This window comes from Eretmochelys imbricata, chromosome 7 (genome assembly GCF_965152235.1).
Source record: "Eretmochelys imbricata isolate rEreImb1 chromosome 7, rEreImb1.hap1, whole genome shotgun sequence".
Taxonomy (NCBI): domain Eukaryota; kingdom Metazoa; phylum Chordata; order Testudines; family Cheloniidae; genus Eretmochelys; species Eretmochelys imbricata.
The window spans coordinates 125970410-125993968 of NC_135578.1; the positions used below are offsets into that span (position 1 = coordinate 125970410).

Here is a 23559-nt window from a genome sequence, read left to right on the forward strand (position 1 = left end):
CGGCCCAGCCTGTTTCCTCCCTGCCCCATGCCCTGCAAGGAAATGCCCAAGGTCCCCTGTCCCTGATCTGGACCCAGCCTGTCTCTCCACCCATTCCCAGCAGTACAGTGCTCGGGGTCCCCTCTCACCCTGACCTGGGCTGTCTCCTGACTATTCCCCTGCAGTACAGTGCCTGGGGTTGCCTTTCTGCTGACCCAGCCTCCCCTTGCCCCATTCCCTGCACCCTACTGCTTGGGTTCCCCTCTCCATCTGACCTGGCTTGTCACTCCTCCTCATCCCCTTCAGGGCAATACCCAGGGTCCTTTCCCATATCAGCCTGTCTTTCCTGAATTTCCCTCTGGCTGGTCTCCCTCACCTACCCCAAGGTCCCCTCTCCCCCTGAACCAGCTTTCCACCCATATCACCTAGAGGACGGAGTCTGGGATCCCCTCTCCCCCTGATCTGGTGTCTCTTTCTCTCTTCTTAGCTTGTTTGCCCACCTGTATCTGCAACCTGCATTCTGGATCCTGTGACATAAACTGCTGCTGTGATACTGACTGTTACCTTGGCTGTGATCTGGGGGACTCAAGGGCTACCTTCTCCTTCTGTCTTCCAGGCAGCACCAGGTAAGGTGTGAGGGACCGGCTTCCTGATGCTCCTCAGTGCTGCATACAGATACCATTGCAAAGCAATGGTCAAAGGCCATGGGCAGTGCTGGTGCCTGACTGTTGTAATGTATTTTTTCCCCCTTTTCAACCCAAGTGGCTAGTCAAAGTCTGGGGCCTGGGAGTAGAAATTGGTGAGAGGCAGGTATACCTTTGATGCAGTTTTGTTTATTACAAATGTAATCCACACACCTCCTGGGTGAGGTGTTCTGTCCTATCTGGTGGCACTGAGACCACTTAGAGAGAGATTAATGAGTCTGATCTACAGCCTTAGCCAAGGGCCATGGGGCTTTTAGCTCATGCAGTAGAGCAGGGGTGGCCAACCTGAGAAGAAGCCAGAATGTACCAATGTACATTGCCAAAGAGCCACAGTAATACATCAGCAGCCCCCCAATCAACTCCGTCCCCGCTTCCAGCACCTCCTGTCCCCTGGCAGCCCTGCTGATCAGTGCCTTCCCCATCCCTCCCCACACCTCCCGATCAGCTGTTTTGTGGCATGCAGGAAGCTCTGGGGGGAAAGGGGGAGGAACAAAGCCATGGCAGGCTCTGGGGAAGGGGTGGGATGGGGGCAGGGCCTGTGTCAGAGCCAGGGGTTGAGCAGTGAGCACCCCCTGACCCACTGGGAAGTTGGCACCTGTAGCTCCAGCCCTGGAGACGGTGCCTATACAAGAAGCTGCTGTGATGGGTTGGATCACAGAAACCCCCTGGGAGTTGCCACCTGATGTGCCTAGTCAGCTTAGGACTTCAGTGCCCTGCCTGGTTTGAGCCAGACCTGCTAGCCTGCTGCAAACCCCAGACCCAGGTCTGAACCACGTGCCCCAAAGCTGTAGCGTTAACTGAAAGCAGCTTACAGAAGCGTTCCTGTCTTTAACACTCAATGCCCTACTCCCATTGGGGTCCAAACCCTAAATAAATCTGTTTTACCCTGTTTCAGAATAGCAGCTGCGTTAGTCTGTATTCGCAAAAAGAAAAAGGCATACTTGTGGCACCTTAGAGACTAACCAATTTATTTGAGCATAACCTTTCGTGAGCTACAGCTCACTTCATCGGATGCATAAAGTGGAAAATGCAGTGAGGATTTTTTATACACACAGACCATGAAAAAATGGGTGTTTATCACTTCGAAAGGTTCTCTCCCCCACCCCCCCGCCACTCTCCTGCTAGTAATATCTTGTCTAAAGTGATCACTCTCCTTACAATGTGTATGATAATCAAGGTGGGCCATTTCCAGCACAAATCCAGGGTTTAACAAGAATGTCTGAGGAATACCTGTGGGGGTGGGGGTAGGAAAAAAACAAGGGGAAATAGGTTATCTTGCATAATGACTTAGGCTTGAATAGAGACTGGGAAACCTATTTCCCCTTGTTTTCTCCTTCCCCCCTCCACACTGTTCCTCAGACGTTCTTGTTAAACCCTGGATTTGTGCTGGAAATGGCCCACCTTGATTATCATACACATTGTAAGGAGAGTGATCACTTTAGACAAGATATTACCAGCAGGAGAGTGGCTGGGGGGTGGGGGAGAGAACCTTTCAAAGTGATAAACACCCATTTTTTCATGGTCTGTGTGTATAAAAAATCCTCACTGCATTTTCCACTTTATGCATCCGATGAAGTGAGCTGTAGCTCACGAAAGGTTATGCTCAAATAAATTGGTTAGTCTCTAAGGTGCCACAAGTACTCCTTTTCTTTTTACCCTGTATAAAGCTTATACAGGGTAAACTCATAAATTGTTCGCCCTCTGTAACACTGACAGAGAGATATGCACAGCTGTTTGCCCCCTCAAGTATTAATGCATACTCTGGGTTAATTAATAAGTAAAAAGTGATTTTATTAAATACAGAAAGTAGGATTTAAGTGGTTCTAAGTAGTAACAGACAGAACAAAGTGAATTACCAAGCAAAATAAAATAAAACACACAAATCTATGTCTAATCAAACTGAATACAGATAAAAACCTCACCAGTTCCAGTAAGCTTCCTTTTACAGACTAATCTCCTTCTAGTCCGGGTCCAGCAATTACTCTCACCCCCTGTAGTTACTGTCCTTTGTTCCGGTTTCTTTCTTGGGGGTGGAGAGGCTTTCTCTTTAGCCAGCTGAAGACAAAAATGGAGGGATCTCCCATGGGCTTAAATAGACTTTCTCTTGTGGGTGGAGACCCCCTCCTCTCTCCTATGCGAAGTCCAGCTCCAAGATGGAGTTCTGGAGTCACCTGGGCAAGTCACATGTCCATGCATGTTTCAGAGTAACAGCCGTGTTAGTCTGTATTCGCAAAAAGAAAAGGAATATTTGTGGCACCTTAGAGACTAACCAATTTATTTGAGCATAAGCTTTCGTGAGCTACAGCTCACTTCATCGGATGCATTCAGTGGAAAATACTGTGTCCAGTTTATATTACCAGGGAAAGACCAGAAGAGTCACTTAACAGGCAGCCACCCCATTCCCCCTCCTACAGATTTCAGAGTAACAGCCGTGTTAGTCTGTATTCGCAAAAAGAAAAGGAGTACTTGTGCCTACATACTCTACATAGTAGTGTAGACATAGTGCCACAAGTACTCCTTTTCTTTTTGCGAATACAGACTAACACGGCTGTTACTCTGAAATCTGTAGGAGGGGGAATGGGGTGGCTGCCTGTTAAGTGACTCTTCTGGTCTTTCCCTGGTAATATAAACTGGACACAGTATTTTCCACTGAATGCATCCGATGAAGTGAGCTGTAGCTCACGAAAGCTTATGCTCAAATAAATTGGTTAGTCTCTAAGGTGCCACAAGTACTCCTTTTCTTTTTATGTCCATGCATGACTCACAGTTTTTGCAGGCAGAAGCCATTGCCCACATGGTATCTTGAATGTCTCTAGGAAGACTTCTTATGTGGATTGGAGCATTCCAAGATGAATTGTTCCTTAAGTGCTTCTTGATTGGGCATTTAACTTTGCAAATTCCTTTCTCCAGGAACTGACCAAATCCCCTACTAAGGTAATTTAGAAATCAAGCCAGTACACAGCCAATATTCATAACTTCGAATACAAAAATGATACATGCATACAAATAGGATTAATAGATTCAGTAGATCCTAACCTTTACATAGATATGTTACATGGCATATTTAGCATAGAACATATTCCAGTTATGTCATATATATTCATAAGTGTATTTCCATAAAGCCTTATGGGGGGAACCGTCACAGCTGCATATTAACTTCTGAAGAGCCGCATGTGGCTCCGGAGCCACAGGTTGGCCACCCCTGCAGTAGAGGCTCATGCATTTAGCTCCCAGGTTCGATCTCACCGCTGAAGACCGGGGTCTGTCGGTGTTACAAAAAGAAAGTACAAAGTTCTGTGTCTCTGAATGCAGAGGGAATCAAAGAGCAGGAAATGGCTTTTTTTCCCTACAGCACTAAGAGCATTCTCGTCTAGGTTTCCTACTGGGTCAGCCACCATGCTTTCAACTGCTTCTTGAGGCTGTGTGTCTGTCTCAGGCTTTGTTTACACTAGCACTTTTGTCGGCAAAACTTTTGTTGGTCAGGGGTGTGAAAAAACCACACCCCTGACCGATATAAGTTTCACTGACAAAAGTGCTGGTATTGACAGCACTATGTCAGTGGGAGAGCTTCTGCTTACATAGCTACCAGCGCTCGTTGTGGGGTGGTTTAATTACGCTGGTGGAAGAGCTCTCTCTCACCGGCATAGAGCAGCTACACAGACGACCTTACAGTGGCTCAACTGCAGTGGTACAGCTGTGCTACTGTAAGGTCAGTAGTGTAGACATAGCCTCAGTCAAGTCTGGTCTCAGTTTCTACGTGGTCTCTCTTCCCATACATACACCCCTACCCAAAACAATACTCAGCCAAAAGCTCTTGGGTAGGTTCACATACATCTTTTGTCTTGGGTGGGGCTTATGCTTATAGTTATGTTAATTGAAGGGTGAGTTCACACCTACCAATCTCAATGGGGTTTTTTAACTCTGCTCATAACAACCCTTCTCTTTCTATCTCCCAGGCAGCAGTAGTTGAGTTGTGAGGGACTGGCTACTTGATGCCGTTCCGTGTTGCATGCAGACATCTTGGCTAAGCAATGGCTAAGGGACCATGATAATGCTGTTGCCTGATTGAAGTAACTAACATACACATGTGCAAGGAGATTGGGGTCACACTTTGAGTCATCGAATCATAGACGATTAGGGTTGGAAGAGACCTCAGAAGGTCATCTGGTCCAACCCCCTGCTCAAAGCAGGACCAACCCCAAGTAAATCATCCCAGCCAGGGCTTTGTCAAGCCAGGCCTTAAAAACCTCTAAGGATGGAGATTCCACCACCTCCCTCGGTAACCCATTCCAGTGCTTCACCACCCTCCTAGTGAAATAGTGTTTCCTAATATCCAACCTAGACCTCCCCCACTCCAACTTGAGACCATTGCTTCTTGTTCTATCATCTGCCACCACTGAGAACAGCCTAGCTCCATCCTCTTTGGAACCCCCCTTCGGGTAGTTGAAGTCTGCTGTCAAATCCCCCCCTCACTCTTCTCTTTTGCAGACTAAATAAGACCAGTTCCCTCAGCCTCTCCTCATAAGTCATGTGCCCTAGCCCCCTAATCATTTTCATTGTCCTTGGTGGACTCTCTCCAATTTATCCACATCTTTTCTGTAGTGTGGGGCCCAAAATTGGACGCAGTACTCAAAATGTGGCCTCACCAGTGCCGAATAGAGGAGAATAATCACTTCCCTCGATCTGCTGGCAGTGCTTCTACTAATGTAGCCCAATATGCCGTTAGCCTTCTTGGCAACAAGGGCACACTGCTGACTCATATCCAGCTTCTCGTCCACTGTAATCCCCATGTCCTTTTCTGCAGTACTGCCACTTAGCCAGTCAGTCCCCAGCCTGTAGCAGTGCATGGGATTCTTCCGTTCTAAATGCAGGACTGTGCACTTGTCCTTGTTGAACCTCATCAGATTTCTTTTGGCCCAATCCTCCAATTTTTCTCGGTCACTCTAGACCGTATCCCTACCCTCCTGTGTATCTACCACTCCCCCCATCTTAGTGTCATCCACAAACTTGCTGAGGGTGCCATTCATCCCATCATCCAGATCATTAATTAAGATGTTGAAAAAAATCGGCCCCAGAACTGACCCCTGGGGCACTCCGCTTGATACCGGCTGCCAACTAAACATCACTACCCGTTGAGCCCAACAATCTAGCCAGCTTTCTATCCACCTTATAGTCCATTCATCCAATTCATATTTTTTTAGCTTGCTGGCAAGAATATTGTGGGAGACCATATCAAAAGCTTTGCTAAAGTCAAGGTATATCACGTCCACCGCTTTCCCCATATCCACAAACTCAGTTATCTCATCATAGAAAGCAATCAGGTTGGTCAGGCATGACTCGCCCTTGGTGAATCCATGTTGACTGTTCCTGATCACCTTCCTCTTCTCCAAATGCTTCAAAATGGATTCCTTGAGGACCTGCTCCATGATTTTTCCGGGGACTGAGGTGAGGCTGACCGGTCTGTAGTTCTCCGGATTCTCCTTCTTCCTTTTTTAAAGATGGGCACTATATTTTCCCTTTTCCAGTCGTCTGGGACCTCCCCCAATCGCCACAAGTTTTCAAAGATAATGGCCAATGGCTCACATCAGCCATCTCCCTCAGCACCCTTGGATGCATTGCATCTGGTCCCATGGACTTATGCATGTCCAGCTTTTTCTTTGCTTTCTCACTGTCTGAACACTCCCAACAGAAACTAAAATCCAGACACAGTTATTTTAATATCACTTGGTGTTCGTGTGATCATGTTCAAATGCCTGAGGTCAGTTAAATGATTCTGAGGGAGGAACTGGAGATGTTTGGGCAGGGCTCATACATTGTCATGACAGTTTTGCAAGCTTGGACATGATGACTTTATAATGAAATTATTAGGGATGGCAACTGAGAGGCAGGGGATAGGGAGACAGATTGGAGAGAAGGGGGAGGAGGTTGGGATGGGATGGGCTGTTCTAGAAAGGGGGAGATGTGGTAGAAGGCTCGTACTCCTGCGATTATATTGCATTGTAAAGAATCCTAAAGTGCCTCGCAAATATACAGTTCACTTCTCACCCACAGCTCCTTCTAGGGTGAGACACTAACTGTCTAATTGTTTAATAATGCAAAACATTATTTTTAATGTTTAATAATGCAATACAGTTTGTGTTAGGAAATTAAGAAGAATTCGGTATCCAGTTGGTTGGGGGGCGGAGGGACATGGAATGTAAATATATCCTTAGCGTTAGCTCTCTCTCTCTTCTGTTTTTTGTGCAGAATTGTGAACCAAGTATGCGTGGAGAAGTCTCTTATTTTCAGAAATAACACCCCTTATCACACTGAAATCGTCACTGACCCCAGCGGATATGAGTCTCTGTTCTGTGTGCAGCTGAGTGATTGTAAGTAGTCTTACCCTCAGCACACTGAATTCCCAAGTTCTCCCTGATCAGGGAATCTGATCTGTAACATCTTGTGAATATGAGGGGTGAACAGTTAGCTGTTCCACAGCACTTGCCAGCATCACTACAGGCCCAGGGTGGGAGGAGGAGTTACCTTTGAGCTGAAGCTGGCCAAGAAATCTACAAGATTGTGACAAGGTATTATTGAGGCCAAGAGCTCAATGAGATTTAAAAAGTTAAGACATTTATGAGAATAATTATAACATTCACAAGGATAGTAAAGAAGATGAGAATGCTATAAGGGGTATAAACCCTCTGGCTTCATGGCATGAATCTTGAGTTAGAAAGCAGCTGCCCCAGGGGCATGTTACTCCATAATGGGCTGTTTTGTGTTTTCTTGCATCTTCCTCTGAAGCATTTGGCAGTGACCATTGTCAGAGACTGGAGACCAGACTAGATGAGCCAATAGTCTGATCTAATCTGACAATTTCTGTATTATGTTACTGTGCCTGCCCCTGAGTCTCCCTACTAGTTTGTATTTTTAAGTTCACATTTCCTTATTGTATAATATGTTTGTCATTCACCTATTGCTCTTTCAAGGATCTGTTCAAATATGCAGATTCATATGGCCTACACTCAGCTGGCTAGGAAAACAAAAATATTTTACTTACTTGCTATGGGCCTGAGCCAAAGTGCTTTGAAGTCAGTATATCACATTATATAATATATATACCAATGTAACAATTTCTCTTTCAAAGAGCCTGCGGAGGTTTATCAGCCATGTGGTATTTCTTTTTCTGGATCATGGTGATGATATTAAAAATTTATATAAAACAGGGAATAAACCCATCTACAGGTCTAGTTTGTTTTTTTTCCACCTCATGGATTCTAAAACATGCTTCTCCTGTAAAGTAACTCCTCGCTTAAAGTTGTCCCAGTTAACATTGTTTCATTGTTACATCGCTGATCTATTAGAGAACATACTTATTTAAATTTGCGCAATGTTTGCTTATAATGTTGTTTGGCCCTGGGGGCTTGGAACAAGGTTGGGCCGGCAGCCCCCATATCAGCTCTCCTCCACCCCCCAGCCCCTCCCGCCCATCAGCAGCCCCATGGATCAACAACTTCCCCCTCCCTCCCTGCACCTCCCGCCTGCAGCAATCATCTGTTTGGGGGCATTCAGGAGGCTCTGGAAGGGAGGGGCAGGGAGCGAGGACTTGGCGTACTAGGTGATATACTAGCTAAAGCAGCCCCCTGCTTCTTCAATTCATATTTCAGCTCACCAAAAGTTAAGGCCAAAATTTTCAAGGGTGTCTTTTAATATTGTGCACCTTAATATTTAGGTGCCCATCTTGTGATGGGATAACTGGCTCTGTGGATATGGGGAAAGCAGTGGACGTGATATATCTTGACTTTAGCAAAACTTTTGTTACGGTTTCCCACAGTATTCTTGCCAGCAAGCTAAAAAAATATGGATTGACTGAATGGACAATAAGGTAGATAGAAAGTTGGCTGGACTGTTGGGCTCAACAGGTAGTGATCAATGGCTCGATGGCTAGTTGGCAGCCGGTATCAAGCGGAGTGCCCCAGGGGTCAGTCCTGGGGCTGATTTTGTTCAACATCTTAATTAATGATCTGGATGATGGGATGGATTGCACCCTCAGCAAGTTCGTGGATGACACTAAGATGTGGGGAGAGGTAGATACACTGGAGGGTAGGGATAGGGTCCAGAGTGACCGAGAGAAATTGGAGGATTGGACCAAAAGAAATCTGATGAGGTTCAACAAGGACAAGTGCACAGTCCTGCATTTAGGACGGAAGGATCCCATGCACCGCTACAGGCTGGGGGCTGACTGGCTAAGCAGCAGTTCTGCAGAAAAGGACCTGGGGATTACAGTGGACGAGAAGCTGGATATGAGTCAACAGTGTGCCCTTGTTGCCAAGAAGGCTAATGGCATATTGGGCTGTATTGGTAGGAGCATTGCCAGCAGATTGAGGGAAGTGATTATGCCCCTCTATTCAGCACGGGTGAGGCCACATCTGGAGTATTGTGTCCAGTTTTGGGGCCCCCACTACAGAAAGGATGTGAACAAATTGGAGAGAGTCCAGCGGAGGGCAACAAAAATTATCAGGGGGCTGGGGTACTTGACTTATGAGGAGAGGCTGAGGGAAAGGGGCTTGTTTAGTCTGCAGAAGAGAAGAGTGAGGGGGGGGATTTGATAGCAGCTTCAACTACCTGAACAGGGGTTTCAAAGAGGATGGAGCTAGGCTGTTCTCAGTGGTGGCAGATGATAGAACAAGAAGCAATGGTCCCAAGTTGGAGTGGGGGAGGTCTAGGTTGGATATTAAGAAACATTATTTCACTAGGAGGGTGGTGAAGCACTGGAATGGGTACCGACGGAGGTGGTGGAATCTCCTTCCTTAGAGGTTTTTAAGGCCTGGCTTGACAAAGCCCTGGCTGGGATGATTTAGTTGGGGTTGGTCCTGCTTTGAGCAGGGGGTTGGACTAGATACCTCCTGAGGTCTCTTCCAAACCCAATCTTCTATGATTCTATGATCTTATGATGCATGGGGCCTGATTTAAAAAAACAAAACAAAATATGCATCTCCAATTTAATGGAGGTGTAGGTACTCAGCACTTCTTAAAACCAGACCATCGAGGTCTTAAGTTGGGTACTGAGAAACAGGGGTACCCATGATCAGAGTGATTTGGAAAATTTTGTCCGGAGGCACTTGCTCAAGATCAGACAAAGTCTGTGGCAGAGGCAAGAACAGAGCTCAGATTTCCTTATTCTCTGTTTTGTGCCTTAACTTGAAGACCATCTTCCTTCCCCTTGGAATAGTCTCTACTTCTCCTTCTTGAGAAAATGGTGTTTTGTGGCTTTTTATCATCAAAAGGAAACAGATTTCCGAAATCCTTGCATGTCATACAGCCTGTTGCTGAACCTGGGCTGCAGTGATGATGGCTGAAACAGGAATAGTTCCACCAAGCAAGGGTGCAATGACCCACAGAGAGAATGCCATTGGGTTGAGCATTGGACCTTGCTTTGCTTGGCCAAAAATAAGTGTTTACCAATCATATTTGAGATACCTCAGTTATTTCACTATACATAGAATAGCACATAATGGTTAGTGTCTCAGATATACTCCTGGGGAAATTCTGTGCCAAAAAATTAAAAATTCTGTGCACAGTATTTTAAAATTCTGCATATTTTTTCAAAATAACGCAATATAATCACACTAGTTTCAGTTATTTTGGTGATTTATTTCAAAATACCTGTCAGCAAGTATGTCTGTAACAATACAGACAACAAAAAAGATTCAGGAAATGTTTTTTGACAAATAAATTTCTTACTAGGCACATTAATAGAGAACTTTGAATAATAATTCATTTAAACTACAATACAGGAGCATATTTCCCGCACCCCTCAGAAGCAGTGCAAAGGCTCAGGGGAGTCAGAGGTAATGGAGGAGCTAAGGGAAAGGGAAGTAATTGCTGGGAAGGAACCTGGGAGTGAACCTGGAGGGGTGTGGGTGGGAGAATTGTGGAACAGTTTTTTTTGTGCTGGGAGGAATTGTTAGGGACTTGGGGAGCCTCCCCCGTGCAAACCCTGACAGACCCCGAGCCTCTCCTGTTCAGTCAGGCACATTTTCCCCTGTCCCCATGTGGCCCTGCACCCTCATTTCCCCCTGTTCCCCTGTGTTCTGCATCCTCACCAAGCCAGGTATGGCTTCCCCTGGCCCAGTGTGTCCCTGCATCCCCACTCCCCATTCAGCTAGGCATAGCTGCCTCTGTCCTCTTGTGTCCCTGCACTCCCATTCAGCCTGTCTGAATGTTGTCACACCACTAGCTTCTGTTCCCCCACCTCAGTCTGTCCCCCCCACTAGCTCTTCTGAACCCCAGTCTGTGTGACCCCCCAGCAGCACCGTGTGCCCCGCTCCATCCAGCCTGCCCATATCCTGTGCCTTCTCACCTGGCTATGCAAGCAGGCAGGGCGTTGTGAGGAAGGCAGCCTCTGCCCCCTCTCTCTCCACAGCTGGCTTCTCTGGCCAGTGAGCGAGCTGCCCTCTCTTCTGGTGCCAAATCAGCTCTTGGTGAATGAAACATGTAACTGCAGCATGACCCCTTTCGCAGCTTCACTTTGTCTCCCCATCTGAATCAATTATTCTGTGGGTGGGAGGGGGAATCTGCGGGGGACATAAATTCTGCATTTTGTAGCCTTTTATTTTATTTTAAGTGAATTTTGTAATCTGGTATTCCACGACCATAGGTTTGGCTCTGATGGCTACAGTTTCAAGCTTAACAGAGTGAATGTCAGCTCTGCTACTTGCTTCAGATTTAGAGTCCCTGGGAACACATAAAGACCACGGGTAGTGATCACACATACATTCACAAGTACAAGGTCTAGTCTGTTTTACAAGTTTTATTAAAGTTACAATTAAAGTTATGATTACCCAAACGTATAGAAATTCTATACAGACCTATGCACAAGTTACAAATATAGTTATACTCCCATCCTTAACAATAGTGTTAGGGTCTGATGGGTCGCTAATGGCTTGATCATCAGTAGAGGGATGGTTCCTGCTGAAATCTCCCATAGGAAGCTCAATTTTCCCATTCTGGGCATCCCCTTTTTATGATGTGATTCTGTCTATACCTACATTCTGCGCATGTCCATAAAAGTGTCAACCCTCTTTTCTCTTATTGGTCTGTGTCCCCTGGAAACTTAAGAGACCCCAATTTTCTATAGGCTATGTACGTTCCCTTTATTCTCATTAGCACTGATGCACAACATGTATCCTGTGGTTAAGATACATGTCAGACAGATGTGCCTTTACAATATTTTTATGATCTAATATTAATCTTCTGGGTAATTTTGTGCAATATTACCACTTGGTACCGCTTTTCCCATAATTTTAGGGCATCGGGTTATTTTCCGGTCACTTATGTCATCATTTCTTGTCTCCAAGGCCTAAAATAGCTAAGCTAAATTCTTGCAAGCCTCAGCCTACAGGTTCTTGCGTTTCAACTTTTCTTACTCATATCTAATATTTGGTTCCTCTAAATACTGATCAATCTTACACTTTTATAATCCTACAAATTCATTCTAGTTAACATACAGTGAATATGTATAACATATTGATTCATCTTAACATTACACAATAAATGAATAATAACTAAAATCATTGGCTACAGTTTGTGCAGTGGTGCAGTATTCCCCCAGGAGTACAGATACCACCATTGTCCTCTCTAAAGACTTCTTTCTGCTCTAATCTTAGAGCCTCTCCTTTCAAATTCTAAGGCCAGAAAGGATCACTGTGATCATCTAGTCTGATCTCTAGCATAACATACACCAACCTCACTCTTCTTGACCCCGGATCGTTTTCCAAGATTTTATCACTACTGTTTTTATTTATATCTTGGGGATGGGAGAGGGCTGTATTTTTGAAAGGTCAAACAGATGTGTAAGAAACAGTCATGCTTTCAGCCCACTCGGACAAAGTTGGTGAATTGAAAAGAGACAAAGAAACAAGAATTGGTAAAGTTGAGTGATACCGCTCCACATCTTCTACTCCCCACTTTGCTGTAGGGCAGGCAGACAACACTTTCAAGGGAGCCTGGGTTTGAGTTGCCTCCCTTGCTTCGGGGTTCATTCATTCACTCCTACAAGATATTGCTGAGCCCAAGGGCCTAGAAGGATTTTAAAAAGTATTAGATGTTTACATAGCGGAGAATATCCAGAATTGTATCATATAAGAAAAAATGTAAGGGATATAAACCCTCCTCTTTTCAGTGCAAAAGACAATTGCTAAGGCCGAGGGGGGGTAGGTTACCCTTGGGGTATGTTACTCTGTAATTGCAGGGCTTTGGAGCTGTGCTCTGCTCCAGCTCCAGGCAAAAACCTGTAGCTCCACTGCTCCGGAGCTGCTCCGCGCTCCAGCTCTGGGCTCCGCTCCAATGCCCTGTGTAATTGTTCACTTTGATGTTTCTTTCCCCTGCCTTTGAAGCATCTGGTACTGGCCACTTTTGGAAATTTTGACCTAGAACTCATATGTTCTGTCCTGACACCTGTACAGTACAGTCCTTTCTGAAAAGATCCTGCTTTTAGAAGGGAATTCAGTGATTTAAAAAACCCCTCAAATATTCATAGATTTTAAGGCCAGAAGTATAATCTTGTAATTTGACCTCTGGCATAACAGGCTAAAGAACTTTACCCAGTAATTCCTGCATCAAGCCCCTAATTTCTGTTGGGGTACAGCCTATATTTTTAGAAAGACAATCAGTCTTGATTTAAAGACACAAAACCTTTAAAGTGATGTAGATTCCACCACATCCCTCATTAAATTATTCCAATGGCTAATAACTCACAGTTTAAAATTTGCACCTTATTTCTGGTCTGAATTTGTATAGTTTCAGCTTCGAGCCATTGGATCTTGTTATGTATTCTGCTAGATTAAAGAGTCGTCTCTCAGAAATCTCTCCCAATGTAGGTACTGGTAAGCCATGATAAAACTGCTTCTTAACCTTCTCTTGGATAAGAACATAAGAACGACCATACTGGGTCACACGCGGCCCATCAGGGTAATCCGCTGGCGGGCCACAAGACAGTTTGTTTACGAATCATAGACTTTAAGGTCAGAAAGTACCATTATGATCGTCTAGTCTGACTTCCTGCACAATGCAGGCCACAGAATCTCACCCACTCACTCCTGTAACAAATCCCTAACCTATGTCTGAGCTACCGAAGTCCTCAAATCATGGCTTAAAGACTTCAAGGTGCAGAGAATCCTCCAGCAAGTGACCCGTGCCCCACGCTGCAGAGGAAGGCAAAAAAACCCCAGGGCCTCTGCCAATCTGCCCTGGAGGAAAATTCCTTCCCAACCCCAAATATGGCTATCTGCTAAACCCTGAGAATGTGGGCAAAGCTCACCAGCCAGACACCCAGGAAAGAATTCTCTGTAGTAACTCAGATCCCACACCATATAACATCCCATCACAGGCCAATGGGCATATTTACTGCTAATAGTCAAAGATCAATTAATTGCCAAAATGAGGCTATCCCATCATACCATCCCCTCCATAAACTTATCAAGCTTAGTCTTGAAGCCAGATATGTCTTTTGCCCCCACTGCTCCCCTTGGAAGGCTGTTCCAGAACTTCACTCCTCTGATGGTTAGAAACCTTCGTCTAATTTCAAATCTAAACTTCCTGATGGCCAGTTTATTTCCATTTGTTCTTGTGTCCACATTGGTACTGAGCTTAAATAATTCCTCTCCCTCCATGGTATTTATCCCTCTGATATATTTATAGAGAGCAATCATATCTCCTCTCAGCCTTCTTTTTGTTAGACTAAGCAAGCCAAGCTCTCTGAGTCTCCTTTCATAAGACAAGTTTTCCATTCCTCGGATCATCCTAGTAGCCCTTCTCTGTACCTGTTCCAGTTTGAATTCACCCTTTTTAAACAAGGGAGGCCAGAACTGCACACAATATTCTAGATGAGGTCTCACCAGTGCCTTGTATAACAGTACTAACACCTCCTTATCTCTAGTGGAAATACCTCGCCTGATACATCCCAAGACCGCATTAGCTTTTTTCACGGCCATATCACATTGGCAGCTCATAGTCATCCTGTGATCAAACAATACTCCGAGGTCCTTCTCCTCCTCTGTTTCTTCCAAGTGATGCGCCCCGAGCTTACAACAGAACTTCTTGTTATTAATCCCTAAATGCATGACCTTGCACTTTTCACTGTTAAATTTCATCCTATTACTTTTACTCCAGTTTACAAGGTCATCCAGATCTTCCTGTATGATATCCCAGTCTTTCTCTGTATTGGCAATACCTCCCAGCTTTGTGTCATCCGCAAACTTTATTAGCATATTCCCACTTTTTGTGCCAAGGTCAGTAATAGAAAGATTAAATAAGATTGGTCCCAAAACCAATCCCTGAGGAACTCCACTAGTAACCTCCTTCCAGCCTGACAGTTCACCTTGCAGTGTGACCCGTTGTAGTCTCCCCTTTAACCAGTTCCTTATCCACCTTTCAATTTTCATATTGATCCCCATCTCTTCCAATTTAGCTAATAATTCGCCATGTGGAACCATATCAAATGCCTTACTGAAATCAAGGTAAATTAGATCCACTGCATTTCCTTTGTCTAAAAAATCTGTTACCTTCTCAAAGAAGGAGATCAGGTTGATTTGGCACGATCTACCTTTTGTAAAACCATGTTGTATATTGTCCCAATTACCATTGACCTCAATGTCCTTAACTACTTTCTCCTTCAAAATTTTTTCCAAGACCTTGCATACTACAGATGTCAAACTAACAGGCCTGTAGTTACCTGGATCACATTTTTTTCCCTTTCTTAAAAATAGGAACTATGTTAGCAATTCTCCAGTCATACGGTACAACCCCTGAGTTTACAGATTCATTAAAAATTCTTGCCTGCAGCTCCCAGTGGCTACAGTTCGCCATTCCCGGCCAATGGGAGCTGCGGGAAGCGACAGCCAGCACGTCCTTGCAGTCCATGCTGCTTCCCGCAGCTCCCATTGGCTGGGAATGACAAACCTCAGCCACTGGGAGTTATGGGCAACTGTGCCTGTGGACGGTCAATGTAAACAAACTATCTCACGGCCCGCCAGCAAATTACTCTGATGGACCGCAGGTTGCCCACCACTGCCCTACAGTGTACCCAGGCATCTGTTGCCCTGCTGTGAGGACGGAGGGAGTGTTACTTATGCTGGTTCCCTTCTCCCAGCTCATTCCCAGTTGGTTGGGAGGAGAATGGAGCCTTGCCCTTCCCTCTCTGCAAGGATCATGACCTTTAAAGGATACAGTGGCAGGATTTCCTCCCAAGAACTGCTCATTCCCAGGACTGTTTCCTCCCCACACCCCATTTGGTCCTTATATTGGACCTTTCGAACCACTGAAGGGCCAAACCACATCGTGAGGTGAGCTAACGACTAATACTGTGCTACTGCCTTTGAGGAGCAGACTGCCCCATCACATCCTCACTTACAATTACTTAGAGATTTATCATTTAATCAGTTTTAAATTAACTTAATATGGGCTACATTGGTTTGTATAGTGCTAATTTTTACTAAAATCAGAATATCACGTGGGATTAAGTCAAATGCTTTACAGAAGTCTAAGCCTATTATGTCAAGGTTGCCTTTATCAACCATACTCATATTGTAATAAAAAAAAAAAGATAAAATTTGTTTGACACAACATATTTTCCCTGAAATCATGTTGACTGGTATTAAATATACTACCGTCCTTTACTAATTGCATATCAGCTTTTCCTTGATTTTACCTGGCATTGATGTCAGGCTAACGAGCCTATATTTACCCAAGTCATCCCTTTTAGAATAGTTGCACAACATTAGCCTTTCCACAATCATTGTCTAGTGATTTGATGGAGGATTTGTTTGTTTTTTCCCTCCCCATCTTTAGCAAAGTTGAACTATTTCCAGCAGCCGCGGAAAGTTAAAAAATCAGATTTTTCTGTGTACTTGGCACAGTATGGCGGACCATCATTCATTCCACCATCACAAGACCAGCCATCTTCCTCTGCCTTTTACCGGGTGAGTTGGAAGAGCATTCACAAAAATCTAATTGTTTTTCTCTGGGGTTCTTGGTGGCAGCAAGGAGGATATAAGAATGTCATACAGAGTTAGATCACTGCTCCCTCTAACCCACTACAGTGGCTGGTGCCAGATGAACAGAACTGAGCAATTTGGAGTGATCCATTCTTTGTTGTCCAGTCCCAGCTTCTGGCAGTCAGAGGTTTAGGGACACTCAGAGTATGGGATTGCGTCCCTGACCATTTGGCTAATAGCCATTGATGGACCTAGCCTTCATGAATTTAGGTAATCCTTTTTCAATACAGTTATACTTTTGGCCTTCTCAACTTCTGATAGCAACAAGTTCCACAGGTTGAGTGTGTGTTAAGGAAATACTTCCTTATGTTTGTTTTAAACTTGCTGCCTATTAATTTCATTGGATGACCCCTGGTTCTTGTGCTATGTGAAGGGGTAAATAACACTTCCCTATTCACTTTCTCCACACCATTCATGATTTTATAGCGTCCAGCCTCCCATCCACCCTCCTCCTTCCCAGTGGTAAAACGGGAAGTGTGCTTCCCACCAAACTTAAACCCCTCTGCCTGTGATCTATACCTAATAGATGCTTGGGATTGTTCAAATTCATCAGCAAAAGTTGCAAGTTCTTCGACCGTTTTTACCTTTTTATCCCATAAACACTGTTTTACATCATCATTAGACATATTCAGGAACTGTTCCTGAGCCACCAAATCAGACATTTCTTTAAAGGTTGGAATACCTTTTCCCCTTACCCACTTATCCAGTAAATCTTTCATTTGGTTTACATATGCCACATTACTCAATCCAGCCCCTCTCTTAAGGCTTCTAAATTTCACTCTATAAATTTCAGGTGTAATCTGAAACTGTTTTAAAACCAATTCCTTAAATTTACCATAATTTGAAGAATCATCAGTTGACATTTTATTAAATATATCCAGAGCTCTCACAGAGAACTTTGCAACCAAAGTGGTCATCTGCTGATCCTCAGGAATCTCATGGAGCACACCCAGCCTCTCAAAGGTGATGAAATATTCAATAATGTCCCCAGACTTGCTGTATGCAGGACACAACTGCTCCCACTTGTGGATTTTTGGAGAAGTGGAGCCCCACAGTGTGGGGTTCTGTTTCCTCCATTCCATTAAGGCCAGTTCATGCTTTCTGTCTTTTTCTTTCTCCTTGTGGCGTTCCCCTGGTGTTATCTGGACTGGTGATCTGCTAGGCCACTCCAATACTCGACTCTGGGAGCCAGCCTTGCCTTGCTTTGCTGTGAGAACCCCCACTCCTGGGATATTCACACACAGCCTCTGGCATGTAAACTGCTCCCAGCTATATGAGTGGGCACTTTTGGCCAGCTTGGATTGTGCAATAGAGTGACACTAGCCAATATCTCCGGTCCCAGACACAGCCCTAGGAACCTCCGTCTTGCAGTGTCCAGTTATGGCTCACTGGATGCTGCAAGCTTATATGAGTTCATCAATTTAACAAAGAAATTGATATGTTCCAGGCTTGTTATCCCAAGTCTCTGACATGCTTCAAACCAAATGCACTGCTTCAGGTAGAATAAACAAACAAATTTATTCACGACAAAAGGTAGATTTTAAGTGATTATAAGTCAAAGCACAACAAGTCAGATTTGGTCAAACGAAATAAAAGCAAAACACATTCTAAGCTGATCTTAACAGTTTCAATGCCCTTACAAACTTAGGTTTCAGAGTAGCAGCGATGTTAGTCTGTATTCGCAAAAAGAAAAGGAGTACTTGTGGTACTTTAGAGACTAACAAATTTATTTGAGCATAAGCTTTCGTGAGCTATAGCTCACTTCATCGGATGCATCCGATGAAGTGAGCTGTAGCTCAGAAAAGTTTATGCTCAAATAAATTTGTTAGTCTCTCAAGGTGCCACAAGTACTCCTTTTCTTCTTACAAACTTAGATGCTTCTCACCACAGGCTGGCTGGTTGCCCTTCAGCCAAGCTCTCCCCTTTGATCAGCGCTTCAGTCTCTTGGTGGTGATGTCTGTAGATGGAGGTGGAAGAGAGAGGAAGAGCATGGCAAACGTCTCTCCCTTTTATTATGTTCTTTTTTCCCTCTTGGCTTTGCAACCCCCCTTCAGGGTCAGGTGATCATTACCTCATCATAGTCCCTGACTGACCAAGGGAAGGGAGATGACTTACTTGAGAGTCCAACAGATCCTTTGTTGCTGCCTAGGCCAGCGTCCTTTGTTCCTGTGAGGCTGGGCTGGGTATTCTGGGAACCCCTTGGTTAAATGATCATCAATTAGTTTGAGTCACTAACTCTACCCCTGTACCCCCAAAATGAGGCACACCAAATTTCAGGGCAATCCAAGTAGCCATGCAGGTTTTAGAGCACTTCAAAGAATCAAGCTTTAAACAGAAGCTGGTTTAAACCTTAACTCTAGCAGACCTGATGGTTTGCTATAATTCCTTTCTGCATTGATGGTATTCAGACCCTTGCACTTGATACTGGTGTTCCATGAACACTTTGTAAATTCTCCACATTTCCTTTTCAGGCTGGTGATCCAATCCAGACCTATTTTGCTGCATCGTCTGTACTGAGCACACTAAGACAGCCAGTGGGAATGGGTGCCAATGGACTTTGTATTGATGGGAATCATGCTGGTGAGTGCGGTGGTGGTAGCAGTTCCAGCTTTATTGAGGATGACATTTCCTACTGATATTTTTTGTGTCTCTTGTTCCCTTTTTTCAGGTTTTCTGGAGAGTAAAAGCACAAGCTGTACTCGGACCTTCACCAACCTGAGCAGCAGCTGCACCACTGATCCTGCCCTGGACGCAGCCTCATATTACCGTGACTTCACTATACTAAAGGTGTATATCGTTTTCCCCACCCTCAGCAGCTTCCTGTACTGTGACTTGACATCCTGTTCTCCTGACTTCAGCACTATTTTGCCACTGCCTCTTCAGCTAATTTAGCTATTACTAAAGTAGAGCTCACTTGTGTGCAATTCCCAGGGTCTCCCAATCACTTTGGCCTCCCTTTCAGTACAGGTTTCAGAGTAACAGCCGTGTTAGTCTGTATTCGCAAAAAGAAAAGGAGTACTTGTGGCACCTTAGAGACTAACCAGTTTATTTGAGCATGAGCTTTCGTGAGCTACAGCTCACTTCATCAGATACATATGTATCTGATGAAGTGAGCTGTAGCTCACGAAAGCTCATGCTCAAATAAACTGGTTAGTCTCTAAGGTGCCACAAGTACTCCTTTTCTTTCAGTACAGAAGCTGATTTTAATGAAAGATTGTTCTTTACTGTGAGCAGTCCATCCATTCCATTCTACGTTCCTACAGAACTCTTGAATCAAGAGCATCCTGTCTTCGTGACTTGCTGCTATTTAATGAATCATTTGTTTCTTCACCATCTCTTTACACCTGCTCTCTTCAGGTAAATGAGATATCTTTTCACATCTTTTGTGTTGAAGAAACAAATGATATTTAAAGAATTTCTTGTGGTTTAACGTAACATAAGAATAGCCTTACTGGGTCACACCAAAAGTCCATCTAGGCCAGTATCCTGTCTTCCGACAGTGGCCTGTGCCAGGTGCCCCAGAGAGAATGAACAGAACAGGTAATCATCAAGTGATCTATCTCCTGTCGCTCATTCCCAGCTTCTGGCAAACAAAGGCTAGAGACACCATTCCTGCTAATCCTGGCTAATAGTCATTAATGGACCTATCCTCCATGAATTTATCTAGTTCTTTTTTGAACCCTGTTATGGTCTTGGCCTTCACAACATCCTCTGGCAAGGAGTTTCACAGGTTGACTGTGCATTGTGTGAAGAAATACTTCCTTTTGTTTGTTGTAAACCTGCTGCCAATTAATTTCATTTGGTGATCCCTTGTTTTTGTGTTATGAGAAGGAGTAAATAACACGTCCTTATCTGCTTTCTCTACACCAGTCATGATTTTATAGACCTCAATCATATCTCTCCTTAGCCGTCTTTTTTCCGAGCTGAAAAGTCACAGTCTAATTAATCTCTCCTCATACGGAAGCCATTCCATACCCCTAATCATTTTTGTTGCCCTTTTCTGAACCTTTTCCAATTCCAATATATCTTTTTTGTGGTGGGGTGACCACATCTGCACACAGTATTCAAGCTGTGGGCATACCATGGATTTATATAGAGGCAACATGATATTTTCTGTCCTATTATCTTATCCCTCTCTTAATTATTCCCAGCATTCTGTTCGCTTTTTGACTGCCGCTGTACATTGAGTGGATGTTTTCAGAGAACTATCCACAATGACTCCAAGATCTCTTTCTTGAGTGGTAACAGCTAATTTAGACCCCATCATTTTATATGTATACTTTGGAAAGCATAATCCGATGTGCATTACTTTGCATTTATAAACATTAAATTTCATCTGCCATTTTGTTGCTCAGTCACCCAGTTTTGAGAGATCCTTTTGTAGCTCTGCCTGGGTCTTAACTATCTTGAGTAATTTTGTGTCATCCGCAAATTTTGCCACCTCACTGTTTGCCCCTTTTCCCAGATCATTTATGAATTGGTTGAATAGGACTGGTCCCAGAACAGACCCCTGGGGAATACCACAATTTACCTCTCTACATTCTGAAAACTGACCATTTATACCTACCCTTTTTTTCCTATCTTTTAACCAGTTACCAGTCCATGAGAGCACCTTCCCTCTTATCCCGTAGCAGCTTACTTTGTGTAAAAGCTTTTGGTGAGGGACCTTGTAAAAGGCTTTCTGAAAATCTAAGTACACTGTATCCACTGGATCCCATTGGGCCACATGCTTGTTGACCCCCTCAACGAATTCCAGTTGATTGGTGAGGCATGATTTCCCTTTACTAAAACCATTTGACTCTTCCTCAACAAATTATGTTCATCTATATTTATGACAATATTGTTCTTTATTATAGTTTCAACCAGTTTGCGCGGTACTGAAGTCAGACTTACAGGCCTGTAAATGCCGGGATCACCTCTGGAGCCTTTCTCAAAAAATTGGCGTCACATTAACTATCCTCCTGTCATCTGGTACAGAAGCGGATTTAAATGATAGGTTACAGACTACAGTTAATAGTTCTGCAATTTCACATATGAAATTCCAGATTTCACATATGAGTTCCTTGAGAACTCCTGGGTGAATATCAGCTGGTCCTGGTGACTTATTACTGTTTAATTTATCAATTTGTTCCAAAACCTCCTCTAATGATATCTCAATCTGGGACAATTCCTCAGATTTGTCACCTCAAAAGAATGGCTCAGGTTTGGGAATCTCCCTCACATCATCAGCCGTGAAGACAGATGCAAAGAATTAATTTAGTTTCTCCACAATGGCGTTATCGTCCTTGAGTGCTCCTTTAGCACCTGGATCGTTCAGTGGCCCCACTGGTTGTTTAGCAGGCTTCTTGCTTCTGATGTACTTTAAAAAAAAAAATTTCTGTTACTTTTTGAGTCTTTGGCTAAATGTTTCTGTTCTGTTTTTGACTATTTGCACTTCAAAAATTGCTCCTTTCGCCCTCCTAATTTCCATCTGACGCTTTATCTGCCACAGCATTTGCTCCTTTATTTTGACTTCCCTAGGTTTGGGTTTCCATTTTCTGAAGGATATCTCTTTGACTCAAATAACCTCTTGTATTTTATCATTAACTATACAGGGTTTTTTCCTTGCCTTTTGTGTTTTGTTTTGTTTAGGGGAATGCATGCCGTTTTTGAGATTATTATTATGACTTGCTCAAGTAGACTCCATGCCAACTCTGACTATTTTAATTTCTTTTGACTTAATTTAAAATGAGGAAGCTAGTCAAAAACAACAAAAATTATCTAAAGTATAGTATCCAGTGACAGCACTTGTGATTTCCCTCTCCCCCCATTCCTGGAATGTTGAGCTTAATTACATTGAAACCAGTGTTACTTAATGGCTCAACATTAGTCCTTGGACTACTTGTGTGATTGTTAGTCCCAGATCAAACATAGCCTCTCCTGGTGCTCTAGAAAGCAGTCATTTAAGGTGTCGAGACTGTTTCTCTAAACCTTGTCCTATTGCAATACTTGACCAGTTTATATGCAAATTGTAGAAGTCACCCATTGTTATTTTTTTAGGCCTTGTCTACATACAAATAATTGCACTGTTTTTAACTAAAATTGTTTTAAAAAACAAAACACCTAGATTTAGAGTGGTAGCCGTGTTAGTCTGTATCAGCAAAAACAATGAGGAGTCCTTGTGGCACCTTAGCGAGTAACAAATTTATTTGGGATAACATAATTTTGGCAATTAATTAATCTTTAACTATTCATGGTAAATAGGCCCAATGGCCTGTGATGGGGTGTTAGATTGGGTGGGATCTGAGTTACTACAGAGAATTCTTTCCTGGGTATCTGGCTGGTGAATCTTGCCCATATGTTCAGGGTTCAGCTGATAGCCATATTTGGGGTTGGGAAGAAATTTTCCTCCAGGGCAGATTGGAAGAGGCCCTGGGGTTTTTTTGCCTTCCTCTGCAGCATGGGGCACGGGTCACTTGCTGGAGGATTCTCTGCACCTTGAAGGCTTTAAACCATGATTTGAGGATTTCAGTAGCTCAGACATAGGAGAGAGGTTTATTGCAGGAGTGGGTGGGTGAGATTCGGTGGCCTGCATTATGCAGGAGGTCAGACTAGATGATCATAATGGTCCCTTCTGACCTTAATATCTATGAATCTGTAAGCTTTCGTGGGCTAAAACCCACTTGAAAGTGAAAAATACAGTAAGCAGTATATATATACAGCACATGAAAAGATGGGAGTTCCCTTACCAAGTGGCGGGTCAGTGCTAATGAGGCCAATTCACTTAAGATGGAAGTGGCCTATTCTGAACAGTTGACAAGAGAATAGGCCACTTTCACCTTAATTTAATTGGCCTCGTTAGC

The 23559-nt window shown here is 43.9% G+C and overlaps 1 protein-coding gene across 2 annotated transcripts in view; it reads left to right on the forward strand.

Annotated features, from left to right (window-relative positions):
- TCTN3 (tectonic family member 3) overlaps positions 1–23559 on the forward strand; it is a 69800-nt gene that overhangs the window by 198 nt on the left and 46043 nt on the right. For both annotated transcript variants that reach the window (XM_077823397.1, XM_077823396.1), the window contains exons 2-6: positions 467–605; positions 6930–7051; positions 16512–16642; positions 19189–19297; positions 19386–19504. In XM_077823397.1, coding sequence (XP_077679523.1) covers positions 467–605; positions 6930–7051; positions 16512–16642; positions 19189–19297; positions 19386–19504 — 620 coding nt within the window. The remainder of the gene's footprint in view (positions 1–466; positions 606–6929; positions 7052–16511; positions 16643–19188; positions 19298–19385; positions 19505–23559) is intronic.